We start from the raw sequence: 23,633 nt of genomic DNA on the forward strand, positions 1-23,633 counted from the left end.
AAGTTATGTTTGCTGAGACCTGCAACTTAAAATACTGTTTTGGATGAAAAATAAATTAGTCTCATTGACTCATTTCCCAGAGTGCCTTTTGCCAATTTGTATTCTACTTTATTTTTGTCAATTTACTTGTCAGGGGCCAGTTTCCAATTAAAACACATATTTCTGAGTCTAAAACATAATTAATTTAACCAGATATAGCAAAAAAGTATATGGATTTGTTTAAACCATTAGTGAGATTGTTGTACCTGATTTTCTGTTCTGTGGTTGTTCTTTTTTAAACACTGTCTGGTCAATTAATTGGATCATGGCTGAAACTGGAAAGGATTCTAAGACACAACATCAACATACTTGTTTCAAACAAAATAGAATAACAGCCATCTGTTAATAACAAAATAATATCCAAAGTTTAGCAAACATCTATATGTTTCATAGTTCATCCAACTTAAAATGTATAGTTCAGCTGATGATATCTTTAAATGTTTAAGTTGAGAGGACCTGATATCAAAAGTTCAGTCACTTAAAAAAGCAAAAATGTACAGTGTACATAGTGCACTACTTTTGACCAGAGCCTATGGTCTAAGCCCTATGCCATTTGGTATGCACCCTATACCATGCAGAACAGCTGGAGTTTGAATACTGTGTGTGGATTTACAACAGTACAATACACAGTATACAGTTTAGAAGGGTGGATAACTGGACTGAATATAAATGTGGTCCCTGTCATTAGGTGATAACTCTGGCATTTCTAGTCAGAAAGCCCTGGCTTTGTGAAATTGGCAAAGAAATGATGTAATTTGTTATGAGTGGAGAAGAGACATCATTGTTCGCGATGGGAAAGGAGTCAAAAATTGCTCAATGCTTTCAAACCATTTCCCTTCCCTGTTTCCAACCCACGCATACTTCATATAAAGCAAAGAAAAAGAACGCAAGATTACAATACATGAAGCTAAAACACCTCCTGTTACCAACCAAGGTGATCTGATATTTTATTAATATACAGTGCCTTCAGAAAGGGTTCACCTCTTGACTTTTTTCACATTTTGTTGTGTTACAGCCTGAATTTAAAATTGATTCAATTTAGATTTTTTGTCAAAGTTACAAATTAATAAAAAATGGAAAGATGAAATTTCTTGAGTCAATAAGTATTCAACCCCTTTGTTATAGCAAGCCTAAATAAGTTCAGGACTAAAAATGTGCCTACCAAGTCACATAGTAAGTTGCTTGGACTCACTGAGTGCAGTAATAGTGTTTAACATGATTTTTGAATGACTACTTCATCACTATACCCCACGCATACAATTATCGGTAAGGTCTAGGGCTGTTGCAGTGACAGTATTACCGCCACACCGGCGGTCACGAGTCATGAAGGCAGTCAAATTCCATGTGACCATTTAGTCACGGTAATTAGGCTTCTCCAAGCTTTGATGCTGCTGCTGGTCATTAGTAGCCTACCAAACTTACTAACTGCCTGGTACTCAGCACTCTATTGTCCCACTAATCACTCTGACATCAATGCAAATGTAATCAAAAATCTAATCAAACACTTCATGAGAGCCCATGAGCTCAAGTTGTGCAACATTTCTATAGGCTATGCAATTGCGCGAGAAAACAGAGTGATGGCCTTTAATAAAAAGAGGAGGATCCCATCAGCTTTCTATAAACTAGGAATATTATATTTATTTCTCAACTTTCCTAATATTAAGCACATTGTTATCTTTACAACAGGAGTATAGCCTACCTGGCAGGCATGACAATGAACCACAGGAAAAGCATCCTCCATACTAAATCAAAACAAATTTCACACATATATTATTTAGTATATGTAATGATTAAATCAAGAATAGTCTGATGGGTGACAATATTAGCCTATCACTTGTGAATGATATAGTATCACTTATGAATGATGCCCAGCATAAGAAACTGTCTTTATTTTGCAACTTTTTCTAATCATAGTTGCACACCTCATGTAGCATAAACCATAGGCATATATGTTTTGATATGTTTTGTATCAAGTAGCCAAATAACTTCTTAAAAACCTCTACGGGATTGATGTCCCCCCCGCGGAACGGTTGAGCTAATGTGATTAGCATGAGGTTGTAAGTAACAAGAACATTTCCCAGGACATAAACATATCTGATATGGGTAGAAAGCTTAAATGATTGTTAATCTAACTGCACTGTCCAATTTACAGTAGCTATTACAGTGAAAGAATACCATACTATTGTTTGAGGCGAGTACACAATTATGAACTTGAAAAGGTATTAATTAATCAATTAGGCACATTTGGGCAGTCTTGATACAACATTTTTAACAGATATGCAATGGTTAATTGGATCAGTCTAATACATTATGGCCTTTCTCTTGCATTTCAAAGATGATGGTACAAAAAAACTCATGTTTTTTCTTTGTATTATCTTTTACCAGATCTAATGTGTTATATTCTCCTATATTAATTTCACATTTCCACAAGCTTCAAAGTGTTTCCTTTCAAATGGTATCAATAATATGCATATCCTTGCTTCAGGTCCTGAGCTACAGGCAGTTAGATTTGGGTATATCATTTTAAGCCAAAATTGAAAAACGAGTCTGATCCTTACTGGCATACATAAGCAGCACGTGAGTTTCAAGTTTGGGGAAGATAATTTTCACCGTAAAAATACACCTTTATAATTACATGCATAATCACATTTGCAGTCACTTTTGATAATGGTGTTTTCCCACTAATGGAACATTCACGCTTATAGTCTACTGCCATGTGCGCATTGCTGCACTTATAATGTCAAGAAACAGTCTAATAGTTCTGATCTGTTGTGTCAGACAAATTGCGCAAAAAAAGTTTTTTGATGCTAGTGGTTGTATTAATTTGGGATCTATTGCACCCCACAGCTGTCCCAGATTATGTTTGCTATATTTATTTATTGCACAGAATATAATTTTTACTATGGGGGATAGTTGATTGACATACGCTAGTGCTTTAACTGTTCGTTAGGCCTACTCATCTTGTTGGTTGACAAAAAGTAAATGTGGACAGTTCTTCCAATATCGTCAATATGCACCTCGGAATTGGATAAGGATACTCGCAGTTGCGTCCCCGATGTGACGGTCTTCACTTGTAGCCTGTGAGAAAGACCTGATCATGTGATGGAGAGCCATGTGAGCGAGAGGCGCTTCGGATTGCGCAGAACAGGCCACAAAAGGCATGGATTTATTAGACTGTGTGCGGAAGCCAGGAGATGCTAAATGTGTTTATGTTAATTAAACGGTAAATTACAGTGAGACAGACAGTTATTTGCTTGACAATCACCGGCTGACAAAATTTAGTGACCGCCATAGCCCTAGTAAGGTCCCTCAGTCGAGCGGTGAATTTCAAACACAGATACAACCACAAAGACCAGGGAGGTTTCCCAATGCCACACAAAGTAGGGCACCTATCGGTAGAAGGGTAAATAAATAAATAAATAAATAAGCAGACATTGAATATCCCTTTGAGCATGGTGAAGTTATTAATGACACTTTGGATGGTGTATCACTATACCCAGTCACTACAAAGATACAGGTGTCCTTCCTAACTCAGTTGCTGGAAAGGAAGGAAACCGCCCAAGGATTTCAACATGAGGCCAATGGTGACTTTATAACAGTTACAGAGTTTAATTGCTGTGATACGAGAAAGCTAAGGATGGATCAACAACATTGTAGTTACGCCACAATACCAACCTAACTGACAGAGTGAAAATAAGGAAGCCTGCACAGAATAAAAATATTCCAAAACATGCATCCTGTTTGAAACAAGGAACTAAAGTAATACTGCAAAAAACGTGGTAAAGCAATTCACTTTTTGTCCTGAATACAAAGTGTTATGATTGGTGAAAAATCCAATACAACACATTACTGAGTAGCACTATCCATATTGTCAAGCATAGTGGTGGCTGCATCATGGTATGGCTAACCTTGTAATCGTTAAGGACTGGGGAGTTTTTCAGGATAAAAAAAATTTACGGAATGGAGCTAAGCACAGGCAAAATCCTTGAGGAAAACCTTTTTCTGTTTGCTTTCCACCAGACGCTGGGAGATGAATTCATCTTTCAGCAAGACAATAAACTAAAACACAAGGCCAAATATACACTGGAGTTGTTTACCAAGATGACAGTGAATGTTCCTGAGTGGCCAAGTTAGTTTTGACTTAAATCCACTTGAATATCTTTGGCAAGACATGAAAATGGTTGTCTAGCAATGATCAACAACCAATTTCACAGAGCTTGAATCATGTTGAAAAGAATAATGGGCAAATGTTTGCTTGCCAGCCTATTCCAGTCAGAATAGTTTTTGGTATTTGCTAGATGTTCGACATGATATTGTAATTTATTGTATGTATCTGGACCCTTCTGGACCCATTTAGCAAGGCCAATGACAGCAGCTATTAAACCAAATTAAACAGAGCAAAACAACAGTTGGTTGGAGCACAGAAACCACAATCCCAAGGGCACAATGAGACAGAGAGAAAGAGAAGGTAAGACTACAGCATTGGTTTTGATCATCTGTATCTTTTTATTACCAAACACGATGATCTCAGACTCATATGATTTAATTTACACTTGAAATGCAGTCAAATTGTAGTCAATAAAAAGTTCAGAATGAAAGGTTTATACTATAATTACGTTTGATCTGTGCTTTAAGAGACATTATGCTGCATGACATTGCCAAGTTGGTAATACACACCACATGCACTGGAAGAGAGTCCACTTAAAACCAGTCCACACTGGTTGGAACGGTAAAACGAATGTGTGAGTCATGTTCCAGGTTAAATTAATATTGACTCTTACATGCACACTCATGGTTTCCCATAATATGCTCTAAAGAAGAAAATAGTATATAGATTTCCATTTACATGACACCATGAAAAACTGTATGTCTTTGTGAGCCAATAATAGACTGACAGTTACTGCTAAGAGGACCCATAAACCCAAAGAGATCTTCATTTTCCATGCTATGGGATACAAAACAACCAGGTTGCAATCTAAAATCGTAGTAGTGTATTGAATTCCATTTAAAATGACAGCATGTCTTGTCTTCTGCTCTCAGAACATGGACATTACAACCTGTCACCAGATACACTTACCTTAACATTTCAATCAATAGCTGAGCTAAACTTCAACCTTGGCTATAGCCTGTCCTGTTTATTAGATAGTTACTCCTACCATGTCTGTGTTCCGAGAGCAGAAGACAAGGTTGAAGTTTAGCTATTGAGTGAAATGTTACGGTAAGTGTATCTGGTGACTGGTTCTTTGGTGATGATTCAGTCAATGTGACTCGTTTTAGGAAACTAGGCGTATGTCGCACGTCACTACATCACAGGAGAGGTATTTGGACGTAAACATAATTTTTTTTAATCAAAATGTGTTTTTTGCTAGAAATTCCTTCTGGAACATGTGGAGTCTCATGTGCCTTAATAACAAACTTGTATCCATCCGTAAATGCGAATAAAACATTTAAATTACGTGCCTAATTGGTTTAGCCACAGAAAAAGAAAGGAACCTTCCCGCTACGCATGATTGGCTGAGATAATGGATGGGCTGAACATGCCGGGAGATGAGTTTGGATTGGTCGGCCATGTAGCATGCTTCTGTCTATAACGTGAGCTGCTCAGTATGTGTTGATAGTCCTTTCTACCGCGCCGTTTTTGAAAGATATAACGTTAGCCATCGAAGTACACAAGTTTTGCTACTTTTCTCAACAACATTGATGCCCTGAATTTAGCAGGTGCTATCGACAGATCAGTTGGAAAAAGTGATGGGCTACTTTCTGCGCACGCCAGTCAGTGTGAACCGGAGTGACTTGACACAATACTGTCCAAACAAGATGTAGCTACAAACAAAACTGAGTTAAATGGTTCCAGTCTGCAGTGAAGCTTTCATCCATGTATACGGGAAAGAGTCTAGCTACATTTTAAGATATTATAAGTTTCTAATTTGGTCAGAAAGTCGTTTTCATTGCAAGTTAAAGCGTACTGTTAGCTCTACGTCTAGACAATAGTGACCCATCCACTTAGCTAGATGTGGCTGAGGGGTGGTTATAGCATTTCCTTCACATGACCCATCAATTTAGACAAGTGTGTCGGGTAAGCGTCATCTAATAATTATACAATATTTTTATCTGGACACTTCCTGTTTTTGATACTGCTACTACGCAAGTAACCGTTTCACTGTACTGTTTACACATTGTGTATCCTGTGCATATGACACATACACTTTGTTTTTATTTGATATAGTGTGTGTTTAGTAGAGATGGTAATGTGAAGAATAACATGACCTGCACCAAAGTCAGATTAGGATATAGGCCAAGGACTAGATAGTGTATTTTTACCTGGAGGTTTCCTTATTGTAGGCTACTACTTTTACCACTTTTCGTCTTGAAACCTTTGGTTGTTTACTAAACTACTCACTCTGTTTAGCACATGGCCTTACATGTGCATCCTTAAAGAGATTGGTGGGGCTAAGGCTTAAGAGGGTGTGAACGATCCTGAATGGGTGGAGACAAAGAAGAGCTCTCCAGGAGGTGCACCAAATCATTCAAGGGACGTTTTCTCAAAAGTGGGGTTACAAGTTTATCAACTTTCAAAGCAGAATGACTTTTCCATTGTTCCATTTTCTAGCGCTGAGTCTCTACTTTTATCCAAAGTAAAAAACAATTTCAAATGATGCTACGTAAGACCGAATCGAGGTGGTCGGTCACAAATGTATACAGCATAAGTTCACATGAGTATTGGCTATGGCACAGTAGTGTATGCAGAGTATCTGTTGTTTTTATGCTTCAGAGCTGCTGCAGTCAGCCCCATTGGTAGTGGAGGGGTACTGGTACAGAGGGTTTGGGAAGGACAGTTTGGCATCTCTCCGGACTGGACCCTGCAGAACACACACACAGCATTACAATTAGACAGACAGACAGACAGTGAGACAGTTGGCAGACAGGTCAACAAGAGATGGAAGCCTACCTCCCACTCTGCATCCCTCCTCCAGGGGTAGACACTGATGGGAAGCCCAGGACCCTCCCTCGTCTTGGGGTTAAGTCTAGGGCAAGTTCCCAGACTGCGGAGCTGAAGGGAGAGAAATAGTGAGAGACAATAGAGGAACTACCTTTGTCTCTAATCACTCAACCTACACCTCTGACTTCTTTTTGTTTCTAAAGGTTGCTCTTTATACAGAGTGAGCTCATGATAACATTTCCCAGTGACATCAGTCATAATCTTTTTCCTTGTCAAATAGGCTGTGTCTCAAATGCCAGTATTCCCTCTATAGTGCATCACTATTGACCAAGCCCATAGGGCTCTGATCAAAAGTAGTCCACTATATCGGGAATAGGGTGCCATTTGGGCAACACCCATAGACTCCTCTCCTGTCCACTTCTCTGTGGATAAAGTGAGTGTTGTTCGCTGTGTGATTGAGGTACCCTCTGTGTTGTAGCCTGTTATAGTATGCACAACGGAGAGACTGATGAACCACACATACCTCGACCCGTCACAGCAGAAATCAACACCCTCCTGCGCACACACACACACACACATACACATACACACACACGCGCACGGACACAGAGAGCCAAATGCACGCACGCCAGCACACACGCGTGCAATGTTGTGACGCCCGTCATCGACACTGTGAGAGTGATGACTCTCACAATCACTCCCGCTTTTACTACCGCTCAGTGCTCAGTAACACACACGCACACACACAAATATAAACACACTTCAGAAAATGACAGCCATCTCCTGAGTGAAATTGCTGTGATGGCATCTACTCCCCTGCAGGGTACCTTCTCGGTGGTGGTAGAGGAGAGAATGATTGCACACACGCGCACACACACGCACGCATGCACACGCACGCGCACACACGCGTATCATTGATGAGGCAGGGGTGTAGGGCTTTGCAGACATTCCACTGACCACAATTACAATCACGTCTGAGAAAGATGTCATCCACCCACACACAAACGAAATGAGTATCTAATGAATTCTAGGATCATATGGTTTAAGAATGATACATTTTATATGGGAGCTTGATTGTCATTGAACAGAGAAAGGGGGTGTGCTAACCTCTGCCCTCCAATCAAAGGCTGGGTTGTCCATCACCTCAAAGTCCTTCAGGTCACGTTTGCTGTGGAAGCAGATGAAAATCGGATTCGTATTTTTCAGTAACAGTAATAATAATAACAGCAACAACAGCGATAATGGGGCGGCAGGTAGCCTAGTGGTTAGAGCGTTAGGCCAGTAACCGAAAGGTTGCTGGATCGAATTCCCGAGCTGACAAAGGTAAAAATCAAGACAGATCACACAGGTGTTTGACTGAAATCACAGTATTTTCCGACGTCATTCATGAAAGCAACGTCATAACCATCCCCTTTATCAACATTAACATCCTAACCAGTGACTTACTTCAAAGAGTGTCTCTTCAGGAATACAAACAGGACACAGACAGCAATGCCAATAATCAGCAGGGTCAGTCCAATGGCAATGCCAGCATACACAGTCTCTATGGGTGAGACAAATACATGGATTTACAATCAATAAACACCCCAGAGACTTACAGTCTTACGGTACATAAAGGGTTGCAACATTCTGGTAAGTTTCCCAAAGTTCCCAAGTTATCCTGAAATCCTGGTTGGAGGATTCCTGTATATCGTGCTTATTCCCTCCTGATACCGGAAAACTTCCAACTGCGATTTATGGAAAACCTTGGAATTTTCAGAAGGTTACCAGAATTTTGCAACCCTAAGTTCATATAATAATAGGGTATGTCCGTATTACCTAGTCCAGAATCCTCTGGCAGGGCCGTTGAGATTGAGGAAGAGGGAGAGGGCTTTTGTCTCACGCTGCAACGGTTTCCTGTCCAACCATCCTGGCACCTGGAAAGGGTTAATATTAAGGTGAAGGGAGAACCAGCCACCTCTTCCCTCCATTCTACTGGCCAGTCACTTGATAACAAGATTAATGGATTTGCTACCAATGGGACTATCGAAACTGAAATATTCTTTGGTTTTCTGAAACATGGCTCTCTGACAAGAGACCCCCCCAATGGCTATCCAACTCGATGGATTCTCCATTCACCATGCTGACCAGACAGTGGAGTCGGGAAAATTGAGGGGGGGAGATGCCTCTTCATCAACAACAACTGGTGTGCTGACTCGAGTGCGGTAGAAGTGAAATAGAAGTGTCGACCCATTGTTCACCTGTCTTGGAATACCTGGTGGTCAAATGCTGACCCTTTTACCACACGAGGGAGTTTTCAGCTGTTGTATACATTCCACTTTAGGACAAGACAAATAACAATCTGGCACTTAAGAAACTGTACTATGCTATAACCATCCAGAGGCTGCTTTTCTGGTTGCCTGCGATTTTAATTCAGCATCAATAAGACACTTCCATCAACACTTCTCCCTTGCCACTAGGGGTGATACAGTCTAGAGCACTGTTATTCTACCCACAAGCAAGCATACATCCCCCGTCCGCCGTTCGGCAAATCAGATCATGACTCAGTACACCTGCTTACTGTTTACAAGCAGAAGCTCAAACAGGAATTACCCGTGACTTGCATTGTTGAGAAATGGTCTCCAGAATCAGACATTATGCTACAGGACTGCTTTGCTAGCGCTGATTGGAATATGTTTCGGGACTCTGCCGATGACATCGACAAGCTAACCACCTCCGTCATCGGCTTCATTAGGAAATGCATCGGCAACGTTGTCCCCATAGGATAGGGCTACCACACACAGAGCTATTGCAGACGACCCTGAGGCTACGGCTGAGGACAGGAACAAGTACAATAAGTCCCACTATGATCTCCACAAAGTCATCAAACGAGCAAAAGGACAATATAGGAATAAAGTGGAATCATATTACACAGGCTCCGACATGCGCCGCATGTGGCAGGGGCTACAGTCCATTACGGATTACAACGATGCCTCTCTACCAGACGAGCTCAATGCATTTTATGCACGCTTTGACAACAACAACATCGTGCCGGGTGTGAGGGCCGCCACCAACCCAGAAGATTGGGTGATCTCGCTCTTCGAGGCTGATGTGAGTAGAGTCTTGAATCAGGTCAATACCCACAAGGCCGCAGGGCCCCATGGTATTCCAGGGTGCGTTTTCAGAGCAGGCGAAGACCAGCTGGTATATTCACAGTAATTTTCAACCTCTCCTGGTCCCAGTCTGTAATCTCCACATCTTTTAAGATTACCACCATCATCCCTGTTCCCAAGAACTCTGCTATCTGTAATCGTGAAGTGCTTTGAGAGGCTGGTTATGGCACACATTAACTCCATCATCCCAGACACCCTAGATACACTCCAATTTGCATACCGTCCCAACAGATCCATCGATGAAGCAATCTCAACTGCACTCCACACTGCCCTCACCCACCTAGATACGAGGAATACCTATGTGAGAATGCTGTTCATTGACTACAGCTCAGCGTTCAACACCATTGTCCCCTCCAAGCTCGTCACCAAGCTTAGGACCCTGGGACTGAACACCTCCCTCTGCAACTGGATTCTGGACTTCCTGACAGGCCGACCCCAGGTGGCGAGCGTAGGCAACATCACCTCCACCACGCTGACACTCAACACTGGGGCCCCACAGGGGTGTGTGCTTAGACCCCTCCTGTACTCTCTGTTCACCCACGACTCCAACACCGTCATCAAGTTTGGTGACGACACGACGGTGGTAGGTTTGATCACCGGCGACCATGAGACAGCCTACAGGGAGGAGGTCAAGTTCCTCGGTGTCCAAATCCCTAATAGCTTAAAATAGTCCACACACGTGCGCAGTCGTGAATAAGGCGCGACAGCACCTCTTCCCCCTTAGGAGGTTGAAAAGGTTAGGCATGGGCCCTCAAATCCTCCAAAAGTTATACAGCTGTACCACCGAGAGCACCTTGACTGACTGCATCACTGCTTCGTATGACAATAGCACCACCCTCGATCGCCTGGCACTAGAGGGTGGTGTGGACAGCCCAGTACAGCTCCCTGCCATCCAAGACCTCTATATCAGGCGGTGTGAAAGGAAGGCCCAGAAAATCGTTAAAGACTCCAACCACCCAAGCCATAGACTGTTCTCTCTGTTTCCTCACGGCAAGCGGTACCAGTGCATCAAGTCTGACACCAACAGGCTCCTGAACAGCTTCTATCCCCATGCCATAAGACTGCTAAATAGCTAATAAAAGGGCTACAAGGACTATCTGAGTTGACCTTTTGTATTTTATTATCTCTGCACACTCACAGGGTCCTACACACTACACACACTGATACTCCAACATTCATACAAATACTCACTTGCTCACACACACATAATATGTACATACATTAATACTGACTCTACACATACCCACTCACATAGAATCATCATATACACTACTGCTACTGTTTATCATATATCCTGATGTCTAGTCACCTTACCACTATACATATTTACCTCTATCACTCCAGTATCCCTGCACATTGTAAATATGGTACTGGAACTGATCCTGTATACAGTGTTCTTCTTTCTTTTGATATTTTTTTGTTTTACCTCGTTATTTTTAGTATTACATTGTTATTGATTACTGCATTGTTGGGGTTAGAGCTTGCAAGCAAGGCATTTCACTGTACTTGTGCAGGTGGCGTTGAAACTTAAAACACAAACTTCACACTGAATGTCCACACTGAATGAACGAACAAAGGCTCGGAAGAAAATAAGGAGGTGCGCCTCCTCAACGGAAAACAATGTCCTTCTTATGTGGAGAATCCTACACGTACCAGTAGGCTGAACAAGGAGCTTCATTCAGACACCTCAGTTGAGTGATTAGGGTGCCTCTCCATGGCACACTGTCTTTGAGAAAACAACACATTTATCCAGGACTTCTCTTCCAAGTCCACATCTGCTTAATACCATGGCTAGTTTTTGGGGTAGAAATGTGCTGCCATGGGATTTTCTAATGCAAAACAAACCTTCTTGGACAAAACATACCGCTTGCATTAAGTTGTGTTATATTCTCATTCCGAAGGGTCTCTTTGCATATTGTGTGGCAGGCTGGCAAGGCTGGGCTCTGGTCCAGCTTCTCGGAGGATCCTGCCCAGAGGACCGACATGACCTGCTAAGTCTGAACCTCTGACTCTCTGACATACATAGGCCCCAGGCACCACTACATGCTGGGGTCTCTGACTCCATATTAAAGCCTGCCGTGGCACAGCACTGCACAGTCTGTTACATAATCATGAGAGAGAGAGTGAGAGGGAGCGAGAGAGAGAGAGAAATGGGAAAGGGGCAGCTAGAGATTGAGCAAAGGGAGGGAGGATGAGGAAAGAGGAGAGCAAAGAGAGAGAAAGGTGAGGGAGGGAGAGAGAGAGAGAGAGAGAGGGGAAAGGGAGGTGAGGGAAATAGACAGTATTTTTACTGCCAAACACCAGTGAAATATCACCTCCCCAGAGTGTGCCGATTTAAAAAAATGTGGAACCATTTGCATCTCAATGTGACATTCACATAGCATTGTGGGAAAAGACACATACTATATTCCAGTCAGTCGTGTGGCTTTAGAGTGCAGGTACCAGGAAGAATGTGAAATGCCAGGTAGTAGTCAACATTAAAGAGATAGTTCACCCAAATTACAGTAGTCAGGTAAACAAAGTCAGGTAAGCAAAACCATGGATTGCTGTCTTATCTTGTCCATGGATTGCTTACAGGTTAAGGAATTTAGTCATTTGGGTGAACTTTCCCTTTTATGCTGACATCAGCAGGTAGCTATAGTAAGTATATTGCCTAATATTTAGACTAGGCGTTCTATCGAAGGCAGAATATTTTATTGAAGATTTCACAGCGGTTAACTACCACTTGTCTTGCATGCCGTGAACTCTTTCCCTTCAATATCTCAAGTTCTAGTTCCTTAGCCCAGTATGTGGTTTGTGTAAGATAAAATGTGTGTGTGTGTGTGTGTGTGTGTGTGTGTGTGTGTGTGTGTGTGTGTGTGTGTGTGTGTGTGTGTGTGTGTGTGTGTGTGTGTGTGTGTGTGTGTGGTGGGCGACCACAAAGAGTTGGAGTTGAACTCTATCCACACAGGGTCACGCTAGCCTCCCTAAATCCAACGGATTAATCTAATGTGAAGGTCTTACGCGGTCTTCCCTCAAGACAATTTGCAGTGGGGGAACGTTCAAATATTGACCAGCGAGTGTCCATTGCAAAATCCCTCTGGGAACGTTCTGGGAACGTTGTGCTAGTCCGTGGCGGATAAATGAGCGGTGAGCCCCCTTCTAAAATCTGTCTGGGATAAACCGAGATTCCTCCATGGTCCGCCGAGCGTGTCTTTTCCAGGGTTGGAAACAAGACTGATGGGATTTCCATGTTTGAAGGCAGAGAGAAAGAGAGCTAGAGAGAGAGAGAGAGAGAGAGAGAGAGCTAGAGAGAGAGAGAGAGTGATAGAGAGAGAAAGAGAGAGAGAGCGATAGAGAGAGAAAGAGAGAGAGAGAGATCTGTAGCGCGAAGGGGTCGGAAGAGAAAATAAAAATAGAAAGCATCCACTGTATATCATATGTGTGGCAGGGGGGTTGTGTGTAGTGACTGTGTGTGTGTGTGTGTGTGTGTGTGTGTGTGTGTGTGTGTGTGTGTGTGTCCATGTGAATACATGTTTGCTGTACTCATACTCACATGCACATTGGCCCATGCCTCTCCACATGGCACTCTCCATGATGCAGACAGTATCTCGGAGGGCATTCTGCAACGAGGCCAAACATGTGTTTCAACAACAACCCTCTCTCATCGTACAGAGCCGGTTGAGACCAGGGCAACGTCCCAAATCACACCCCATTCCCTTTGTAGTGCACTACTTTTGATGGGTCCTGGTCAACATAGTGCACTACATTAGGGTACCATTTGGGATGCATACCAGCTCTTTTGGTGTAAACGATTCTTCCAATCTCCTCTCCGCCCCCCTTCTCTCCTTCTCTTGACACCACCTGTTAATCATGTCCACACCTAGGAAATGGGAAATATGATCCACGCATCCACAATGTTTCTCTGACATCACGACATGCCTGGCAGAGAGACAGGGAATTGCCTCCGGAGAGCAAAGTGGAAAAACCTCTGAAAATGTATTTTCTGAAAAACCTCTTTAGTGAGAGTGTCAACACGTTACAGGTTTTTCCTGGCCCTCTCTTCCTTCACAACTGCTTTTGTCGCTACCTTTCTCTCTCTCTTCCCTTACAGGAACAACACATGGTTTCACATGTGGAAACGTGTTATGGGAACACTTCTCGAGTTCACTTGTGAAATGCATGTTTTTTTTCTTCCTGAAGCGATGCTCACCTCTCTCTCTCTCTCTGTGTCTCTCTCCTCACTTTCGTCTCAACAGCATTGCTTATCTGGATTGTTCAAGTGTTGGAAATTTTATCTCAGACCTGAATCCACTTAATCCTCCAATCACTGTATGGAGCGATTTGTCCAATCCCTAATCGTGTCACACCCAGGGTTGCATTTCAGGTGGATTCCAACCAAATGGGCGGTTCCGTTTGGTTTAATTTCTCGAAGGCAACAGAAAAGCTGAGGTTTTGAAGATTTTGGCACTGCACAGAATGACCTATGAGGTGTGCTTTGAAGGCAGAATTGCTGTAGTTGAGAATGTCATTACAGCCAAAGTTGGCACATTTGAGAGCCACAAATGGAACAGAGTAAAGTTGGGAAAATAATAATACATTGGAAATGCAAAGATGGACCTTTACAGTGGGAGCCAGGAGAACTTTATTAATCCCCCCCAACACCCTCCACCCCATTTGACAGACCATGTAACATAAGAAAAAGGGAGACAATATGAAAGACCGTTCAAGTACTGCAATTCAAAAATATTGGAGGAAACAGTCTAAGCTGAGACGTCCAGTTGGAGGAAAGACGAAGATAGAGTATGGGTGTGAGAGAGACAAAGAGAGAGAGGGAGACATAGAGGGTGTGAGAGAGAGAGAGAGAGAGAGAGAGAGAGAGAGAGAGAGAGAGAGAGGTGTGAGAGAGTGTGATAGAAAGAGAGAGAGAGAGAGAGAGAGAGGACAAAGTATAGTAGAAGCAGTCAAACGTTACCATGGCAGCTGGACTCGTCAGAGTCAAAGGGTAGACAGTCAACGATCTGGTCACAACGCTTCTGGAGCGGGACACAACTGGACGAACTCTCGCACACCAGAGACCCCAACGCACACTGTTTGAGCGCTGGGGAGGAAGAGGGAGATAGAGGAGCGAGAGATGGAGAAAGTGAGCTCTGTTTTCAATAACTTTCAGTGTATTATTTAACACAATAGTGCTAAGAGAAGAGGAGCGTTCACACTGGTTTAAATGAAACTATTTCATCATCCAAAATCATGTACAACTGAGTATGAGTGCGAAGGTGTGGCTGTGAAAACACTTATGGATTCTAACTGTAAATGTCATGTTCTGGCACCGTATTTTTCTTATGTAATTACAGGGTAACGACACACGTGCGCACGCACACACACACATAATCCCCACCTACACGCACACACACACAATCCCCCCCTCAACACACACAGGTAAGGACCCTTACGGCAGCTGTATTCATCCTCTCCATAGGGGCAGTCAGAGACTCTATCGCATCGTAGTAGGGAGGGGAGACAGGTGTTGTCAAAACACTGGTACTGGTCAGGGTGTGGACAGTGGTCCTGGGGGGGCAGGGTGCCTGGGACCAGGCTGGGACACTGCTCCTCATCTGACTGGTCAGCACAGTCCTCCTCCCCATCACACCTCCAGGACAGAGGGACACACTGGAAGGAGTGGACACACTGGAACTGACCCGCGCCACAGGTCAGAGGCTCTGGAGTCACAGGACCTGTGAGAAAACACACATGGGAGTTGATGTTGTCTTTAATGGTCCAGCTATTACACATGAACAAACACAACAATGCTAATGTTCTCTATGATCCTCATGTCTGCGTCCCAAATGGCACCTTATTACCCCTAGGGCATGTAGGGCTTTGGTCAGAAGTAGTGCCCAAAAACGGGTGCCATTTCAGCCGCATCCCATGTGAGAGGTGACTGTATACAGCTGAGGAGAGGAAGCGGAGGAAGCTACAGTAGCTAGAGGAGGGAAGGGGAGGGAGGGGGTGTGTGAAAACAACACAATACAAATGTAATTGCTTTTCTCCCCCATTGCTCTCTCCTCTCTCCCAGCGACAAACCCAGACTCCACAGTGAATTTATACAGGCCCGCAGGTCAACAGGCTTCATTAGTTCACTACACTACTCTACTCTCCCCCTGGCACAATGGAACCCGTTTATTGTGAGGGAGGGAGGGAGGCAGGGAAGAGGAGAGAGAGATGTGCACATCAGAGGAAATGGCAGGAATGTAGGGTGTCAAGTTGGGTAAAGGAAAGGAAAGGAGCAGAGGGAGGAGGAGAGAACGGAAGAGAGCAAATATAACCGAGGAGTGAAATGGGGAAGGGAGAGCGAGAGAACATGACAAAGAGAAGAGAACTCTTACCTCCCACCACACACTCAGTGGTAAAGGAGATGTCATCCAGGGCGATGTCCGTCCACACGTCACCCCCCACTTCTGCCTGGAAGGTCACTCTGAAGGGGGTTGTGTTGGACAGGATCACACTTGCGTAGGACCACCGGTCGCCATGGTTACCATTGGCGGCCCACATTAACAGGCGGGTTCCGCTTGAGCCGACAGTGTAGACCTGAGTGACACGCCAGTGAGATTACAGCACTATAAATGTCACTTAGCTGTGGCTTAACAAGGGACACACACACTTTTGTAACAACCACAGAGCGTGGAGGACAGGGATCCACGACTCCAGTTAAGTTATTTATTTTTGTAAATATATACAGTACCAGTCAAAAGTTTGGACAAACCTACTCATTGAAGGGTTTTTCTTTATTTTTACTATTTTCTACATTGTAGAATAATAGTGAAGACATCAAAACTATGAAATAACACATATGAAATCATGTAGTAAACAAAAAAGTGTTAAACAAATCAAAATGTATTTTAGATTTTAGATTCTTCAAAGTAGCCACCCTTTGCCTTCATGACAGCTTTGCACACTCCTTGCCTTCTCTCAACCAGCTTCACCTGGAACGCTTTTCCAACAGTCTTGAAGGAGTTCCCACATATGCTGAGCACTTGTTGGCTGCTTTTCCTTTACTCAGCGATCCAACTCATTCCAAACCATCTCAAATGGGTTGAGGTCGGGTGATTGTGGAGGCCAGGTCATCTAATGCAACACTCCATCAGTCTACTTCTTGGTCAAATAGCCCTTACACAGAAAGGGGGTGTGTTGGGTCATTGTCCTGTTGAAAAACAAATGATAGTCCCACTAAGCGCAAACCAGATGGCAAATCGCTGCAGAATGCTGTTGTAGCCATGCTGGTTAAGTGTGCCTTGAATTCTAAATAAATCACTGACAGTGTCAACAGCAAACCATCCCCACACCATCACACCTCCTCCATGCTTCACGGTGGGAACTACACATTCGGAGATCATCCGTTCACCTACTCTGTGTCTCACAAAGACACAGTGGTTGGAACCAGAAATCTCACATTTGGACTCATCAGACAAAAGGACAGTGCATGTCAGAGCAAAAACCAAGCTATGAGGTCAAAGGAATTGACTGTAGAGCTCCAAGATAGGATTGTGTCGAGGCACAGATCTGGGGAAGGGTACCAAGAAATGTCGGCAACATTGAAGGTCCCCAAGAACACAGTGGCCTCCATTTTTAAATGGAAGAAGTTTGGAACCACCAAGACTCTTCCTAGAGCTGGCCGACCGGCCAAACTGAGCAATCGGGGGAGAAGGGCCTTGGTCAGGGAGGTGACCAAGAACCCGATGGTCACTCTGACAGAGGTCCAGTGTTCCTCCGTGGAGATGGAAGAACCTTCCAGAAGTACAACCATCTCTGCAGCACTTCACCAATCTGGCCTTTATGGTAGAGCAGCCAGACGGAGGCCACTCCTCAGTAAAAGGCACATGACAGCCCACTTGGAGTTTGCCAAAAGGCACCTAAAGGACTCTCAGATCATGAGAAACAAGATTCTCTGGTCTGATGAAACCAAGATTGAACTCTTTGGCCTGAATGCCAAGCATTACGTGTGGAGGAAACCTGGCACCATCCCTACGGTGAAGCATGGTGGTGGCAGCATCATGCTGTTGGGATGTTTTTCAGCGGCAGGGACTGGGAAACTAGTCAGGATCGAGGAAAAGATGAATCGAGCAAAGTACAGAGATATCCTTGATGAAAACATGCTCCTGAGTCCTCAGGACCTCAGACTGAAGCAAAGGTTTGCCTTCCAACAGGACAGCGACCCTAAGCACACAGCCAAGACAACGCAAGAGTGGCTTCGGGACAAGTCTCTGAATATTCTTGAGTGGCCAAGCCAGAGCCCGGACTTGAACCCGATGGAACATCTCTGGAGAGACCTGAAAATAGCTGTGCAGCAACGCTCCCCATCCAACCTAACAGAGCTTGAGAGAATCTGCAGAGAAGAATGGGAGAAACTCCCCAAATACAGGTGTGCCAAGCTTGTAGCATCATACCCAAGAAGACTCGAGGCTCTAATCGCTGCCAAAGGTGCTTCAACAAAGTTTTGAGTAAAGGGTCTGAATGCGTATGTAAATATGATTTCTAAAAACCTGTTTTTGCTTTGTAATTATGACGTATTGTGTGTAGATTGATGAGGGAAAAAATGGTCAATTTTAGAATAAGGCTGTAAGGTAACAAAATGTGCAAAAAGGCAAGCGGTCTGAATACTTTCCGAATGCACTGTATTTGCCATATATTTTAACTGTGCTGTGATGTTTTATAAAAGTTCTGAAACGTTCTATTCTCATAGTTTCTACAGATTGTAAATTAAAGATAAACATATTTGCTCAGGGTATTATTATATTATTGATAGATTGACTATGACTTTTTAAATGACCCAGCAGTGCAATTTGCAAAGTTAGCTCCAGGTAAATGTTGCAATTCTTTAGCCATTCCTGAACATCAAAAACAAGCTACATATGGACTGTACCAAAACAAATGATCTAATAATGCTGTCTCTTTGCAGCAAAATCTGCAGAGCTGGGAAGGTTGTGTGTGTGTGTGTCTGTCCGTCCGTCCGTCCGTCGATATTTTTTATCAATTAGTATATTTGAGTTTAACCATAATATTTGTTCTATCTTTTCTGGTGGATTAAACTGATATTGCAACGAACTTCAGTTTTATCCACTGAAAAAGACAGAACAAATATTACAACAAAATTATTTATTAAGGCATGACGTAAAGGGGAAATTCAGGTTATTACTACTTAATGTTAGATAGTTCTTCAGCCTGAAAGTAGTCTTTCGGCAAGGAGAATCGGTAGTCCATGGTTCGGTTTTCCTAAAACAGCTAGCTTCATAACAAAGGAAGTTATGGGGGAACCATCTATGTAAAATACTGAACTACCTTTAAGCTTTCCTCCTACCTTTAACGTCCCCATCCTGTCTGATCCATGCATGTAGAACCAGAATCGTAGGTGACATAGGCCAATACTGGCTGGGAATGGGTTCCGCGTTGTAACCTTGGCGATGTCACCTTCTCTTTCTGTGGCAGAGTGCACATACAGAAACTTCCCTTCTCCACCTGTAGATCATGGAGAGAAATATGGAACTACATACGTCTCTAGTCATTTCTCCAGTTGTGAGTCAAATCAAATGTGTTGGAGACTAGCTATGCTTATAGGTTCAAACTCAGACCCAGAATATTTCCTGATAAAGTGATATGACAACTCTCTGCCCTAAATGTGAACAGCATCGGACCACCCAAAACAACTGGAAGCCAAAGAACATTTTGTGAAGACAGTGTTACTGTCTAAAAGCCTGTTTCCTGCAGACATGCAGTGCTGAGAGGATTCTTCTGATCTGCTTTTATTTAGTCTCTTAGACTGAGACTGAGAGGCCACTGAGGCGACGCCAGAACTAAGTGGGAGTTTTCCACATGAGCTAGAGGAGATTTGGGGTTGTCTCAATGCGTGGTGAGTCCCACACCACAATATTCCCACCTGAAATACTGTACTTCCCTGGAGAATCTTCTAGAATCTTTAAAGTTCTTTATTCCTCATTTCTGTCTCTTTCATTCTAGGAAAGAGCTGTGTGCTGGTTTTTATTGTCTTCTAAACTTTTAATTAGATTTTAAATCAACGGTAAATCAGCTAATGCAAGACTTGTGGATGCATGTCCTCTCCACCCCTACCATTCTGATGGTGTGTTACTCATTTTCTTTGTGTGATGTTCTGTATTCTCTCTATTCTCTATTGTAGAGTATCTAAGCAGTGTGTGCGCGTGCGTGCGTGCGTGTGTGTGCGTGTGTGTTGCCTTAATGTGTGTATGTGATACGGCTGGCTAGGCCCATTGATCTGCCTCCCCAGTGAGATCATAAGGTCAGCCTGTGCCACAGAGCCTGGTGTCCACATTCATCTCCACGATCAATGAGTTGGGTGGCCAGTCACTACGAGCTACATCCCAAATGGCAACCTACAATCGTTGTTATAGTGGAACACATTCATCCAGAATGTATAGCATTTTGTGTCCATACACTATTCCCTATATAGTGCACTACCTTGGACCAGAGCCTTAAGGGAATAGTTTGTGGACACAATATGCTATACATTCTGGATGAATGTGTTCCACTATAACAACAATCGTCCTTGTAAAGTTCATGGGTCGACTTGTTGTGATGTAATGCATCATTTGATGGTGTAAAGGTCGGCTTTCTACTTGGTGTGTGTGACCCAGCACACATAAACACACACAAACAGGCATAGAAAGTCACACTCACACACACACACACACACACACACACACACATACACACACACACACACACACTCTTCCAGGCTAACACTAGCCTGGGCAGCCGTGTTCTTTTAACAGTACACAATCCAAACAGCTGTAAATACCCCTTTAGATTCCTAATAAATAGAAGAATGCCTGAATTTCCTGTGCGGAAATCCTCTCATTGCCACAGGAACATTGTCAATCTGCTCCAATGCTTTTGGAGCGTCTTAAATCTGCCACAGAAGATTGCATTCTGTGTGGTATACAGAACTAATAAGTAATAGACTCCCTGAACTCAGGCACACAGGCAGAATGATAGTCCATGGGTGTGTCCCAAATGGCACCCTGTTCCCTTTTGTAGTGCACTACTTGGACCAGGGAACATAGGGCCCTGGTCAAAAGTAGAGCACTGTATATGGAATAGGGTGGGGCGCATTTGGGACGCATCCCACTACTGTAGTGGTATAGAACCCAGAGTTTTCCCTGGAAACGTGATCTGTTAGTTACGGCCTATTTGTCCTCTTCAGGTCATTTGGTGCAGAACAATTCAAGTTATATGCTATTCTACCTGTTCAGACCATGTGCACTCAGAACAAATGCTGGGTTGTTTTAATGACCCAACTGCAGGGTTGCATGCATTGGGGAACATTAGTTGGGTTGTTTTCTTTAAAAATAGCAAGGTTGGGTTGTTCATGCTGGGTTGTTGATGCCAGGTTATTGAGATATCTGTTCAGATCAGAAAACTAAAGGCGTGGTTTAGAGGTGGCGTGGCATTTAGGGGGCGGTTCATCTGTTCTGTTATATTGTTAACATACGTTCAGGTTGAACACTGACAGTTTTGTAGCTTTAATGAAGTTCCATAAAAACCAATGCAATCCCAATGTTGGGATATTTACCACTTTGTTACAATATGTAAGTAATGATATTACGAATATAACGGAATATATAAGGTATAAAAAGTATTTAATGGAAAATTGAAATGTGCACTGTACCAACTTAACGTGGTGATCAAGAATGACATTTACTCTCACGGGTGGCAAAAAATAACTATCTGAAAGCCACGCCCCTAATAAGCCATGCCTCCTGTAAATAACATTGCATTAAAAAGACCCAGCTGCTGGGTCAGCCCAGCATGAAAGTGATATATCTCAATTGATGGTTAAATGAACCCATGTTTGGGTAATCCCAACAACCCAACATGTTGGGTTATTCACGCAACCTAACTGGCTGGGTCAAAATAACCCAGCGTGTGTTCTGTCCAATATTTACCCAGCGCTGGGTTACCAAATTTTAACCCAGCTTTTTTAAGAGCGTGGTCAGTAAAATCTCATGTCCAAGGAGGGCAGTACTGACCAGGGCTGTGGTCAAAGGGGGGTCCAGTTCCTGGGTTGTCTCTCCTCTGACCAATCCTCCAGTCAAGGTCATCATCAGGGTCCTGAGTCAGCTGGCAGGTCTCCTCCCACATGTCCTTTGGCATGTCAAAGTTACAGGCACCTGGTAGGCCTACAATGTGGCCTGGGAGCGAGAGAGAGATTGGGAAGAGGGAGGAAGAGCGAGAGAGCGAGAAAGAGAGAAAGACAGAGAGGGCAAAGAAATAGCAAAGTTGCAGATGATTCCTTAATAGCTCTCAATTGTACAGTTCAGTACTCCCTAGTTCTGGTCCAGGGCGTTACCTGCGGCTTGCTGACGCTGAGCCATCAGCAAGCCGCACGTAACGCCCTGGACCAGAGCTAGCTCTACTCACCACAGTCTACCTCATCCGACTCGTCTGCACAGTCGGCCTTGCTGTCACACACCAGGTGGGACTCGATGCAGTCACCGCTCTGGCACACAAAGTCTGTGACCGCCGGACATGACGCTGGCACCATTGCACCTGGACAACACACAGACACACAAACACGCGTGCACACGTTCAAAACATACACTGATGTCTTTTATCATAACAAGACAGGCTTTGCTTGTTTTCTCTGTTAGAGGCTGCTTCTGCTGTGAGCCAACTACAAAGCTGAACGTACACCCCCCCATAGTGGGTCAAAAGACAATGTTTCTGAATAAGAATCAGATTGTGTGTGCTGAGATGAGGTGAAGCTCTGGATGACAGTGTTCTCAAGGTGTGTGCCAGAGAATTTGAGCAGCCAGGAAGCTTACAGAGCAACACACACACCTCTGTGTTAAATTCAGGACCGGTTACACAACAACAAACTAGGACTACAATAAAAGTATCCTCCTGCAGCTCAGCCACTTGTTTGAGAAGAGGGAGTGCAGAACACGAGAGACGGGGATCAGGTGGATCAGAGCTGTGTGTGTATGTCAAAGGTGCTTGTACAAAGTATTGACTCAGGGGTGTGAATATCTATGTAAATTAGATATTTCCGTAATTTAGATTTCAATAAATTTGCAAAGATAAAAAAAAAAAATGTTTTTACTTTGTCATTACGGGGTATTGTGTGTTGATGGGTGTGAATTATTGTATTTTTTATTCATTTTGAACTCAGGCTGAAACACAACAAAATGTGGAATAAGTCAAGGGTATGAATACTTTCTGATGGCACTGTAAATTACAGAGTGAAAAGAAGGAAGTGTGTACAGAATAAAAATATTCAAAAACATAACTCCTGTTTGCATTAAGGCATGAAAGTAATACTCATGGTGGTGGCTAAATCATGTTATGGGTATGCTTGTCATCGGCAAGGACTAGGGAGTTTTTTAGGGTAAAAATAAATAGAGCGAAGTACAGGCAAAATCCTAGAAGAAAACCTGGTTCTGTCTGCTTTTCAACAGACACTCTGAAACAAATTCACTTTCAGCACGACAATA

The 23,633-nt window shown here is 43.3% G+C and overlaps 1 protein-coding gene across 3 annotated transcripts in view; it reads right to left on the reverse strand.

Annotated features, from left to right (window-relative positions):
• Positions 1 to 4,521: 4,521 nt before the first annotated feature.
• The window catches only part of malrd1 (MAM and LDL receptor class A domain containing 1), a 114,106-nt gene continuing 94,994 nt past the window's right edge, over positions 4,522 to 23,633 (reverse strand). The window contains exons 23-34 of one of the 3 annotated variants that reach the window (XM_014180735.3): positions 22,561 to 22,689; positions 22,170 to 22,331; positions 19,466 to 19,623; positions 16,497 to 16,698; positions 15,564 to 15,845; positions 15,086 to 15,211; positions 13,667 to 13,733; positions 8,798 to 8,895; positions 8,426 to 8,522; positions 8,087 to 8,147; positions 6,989 to 7,090; positions 4,522 to 6,899 (exon numbers count right to left, since the gene is read on the reverse strand). In XM_014180735.3, coding sequence (XP_014036210.2) covers positions 6,801 to 6,899; positions 6,989 to 7,090; positions 8,087 to 8,147; positions 8,426 to 8,522; positions 8,798 to 8,895; positions 13,667 to 13,733; positions 15,086 to 15,211; positions 15,564 to 15,845; positions 16,497 to 16,698; positions 19,466 to 19,623; positions 22,170 to 22,331; positions 22,561 to 22,689 — 1,583 coding nt within the window. In that variant the 3' untranslated portion in view covers positions 4,522 to 6,800. The other 2 variants (XM_045710658.2, XM_045710659.2) reach the window with 2 other exon arrangements.

The sequence above is a fragment of the Salmo salar genome, chromosome 29 (assembly GCF_965601325.2).
Source record: "Salmo salar chromosome 29, fSalSal1, whole genome shotgun sequence".
Classification (NCBI taxonomy): Eukaryota; Metazoa; Chordata; class Actinopteri; order Salmoniformes; family Salmonidae; genus Salmo; species Salmo salar.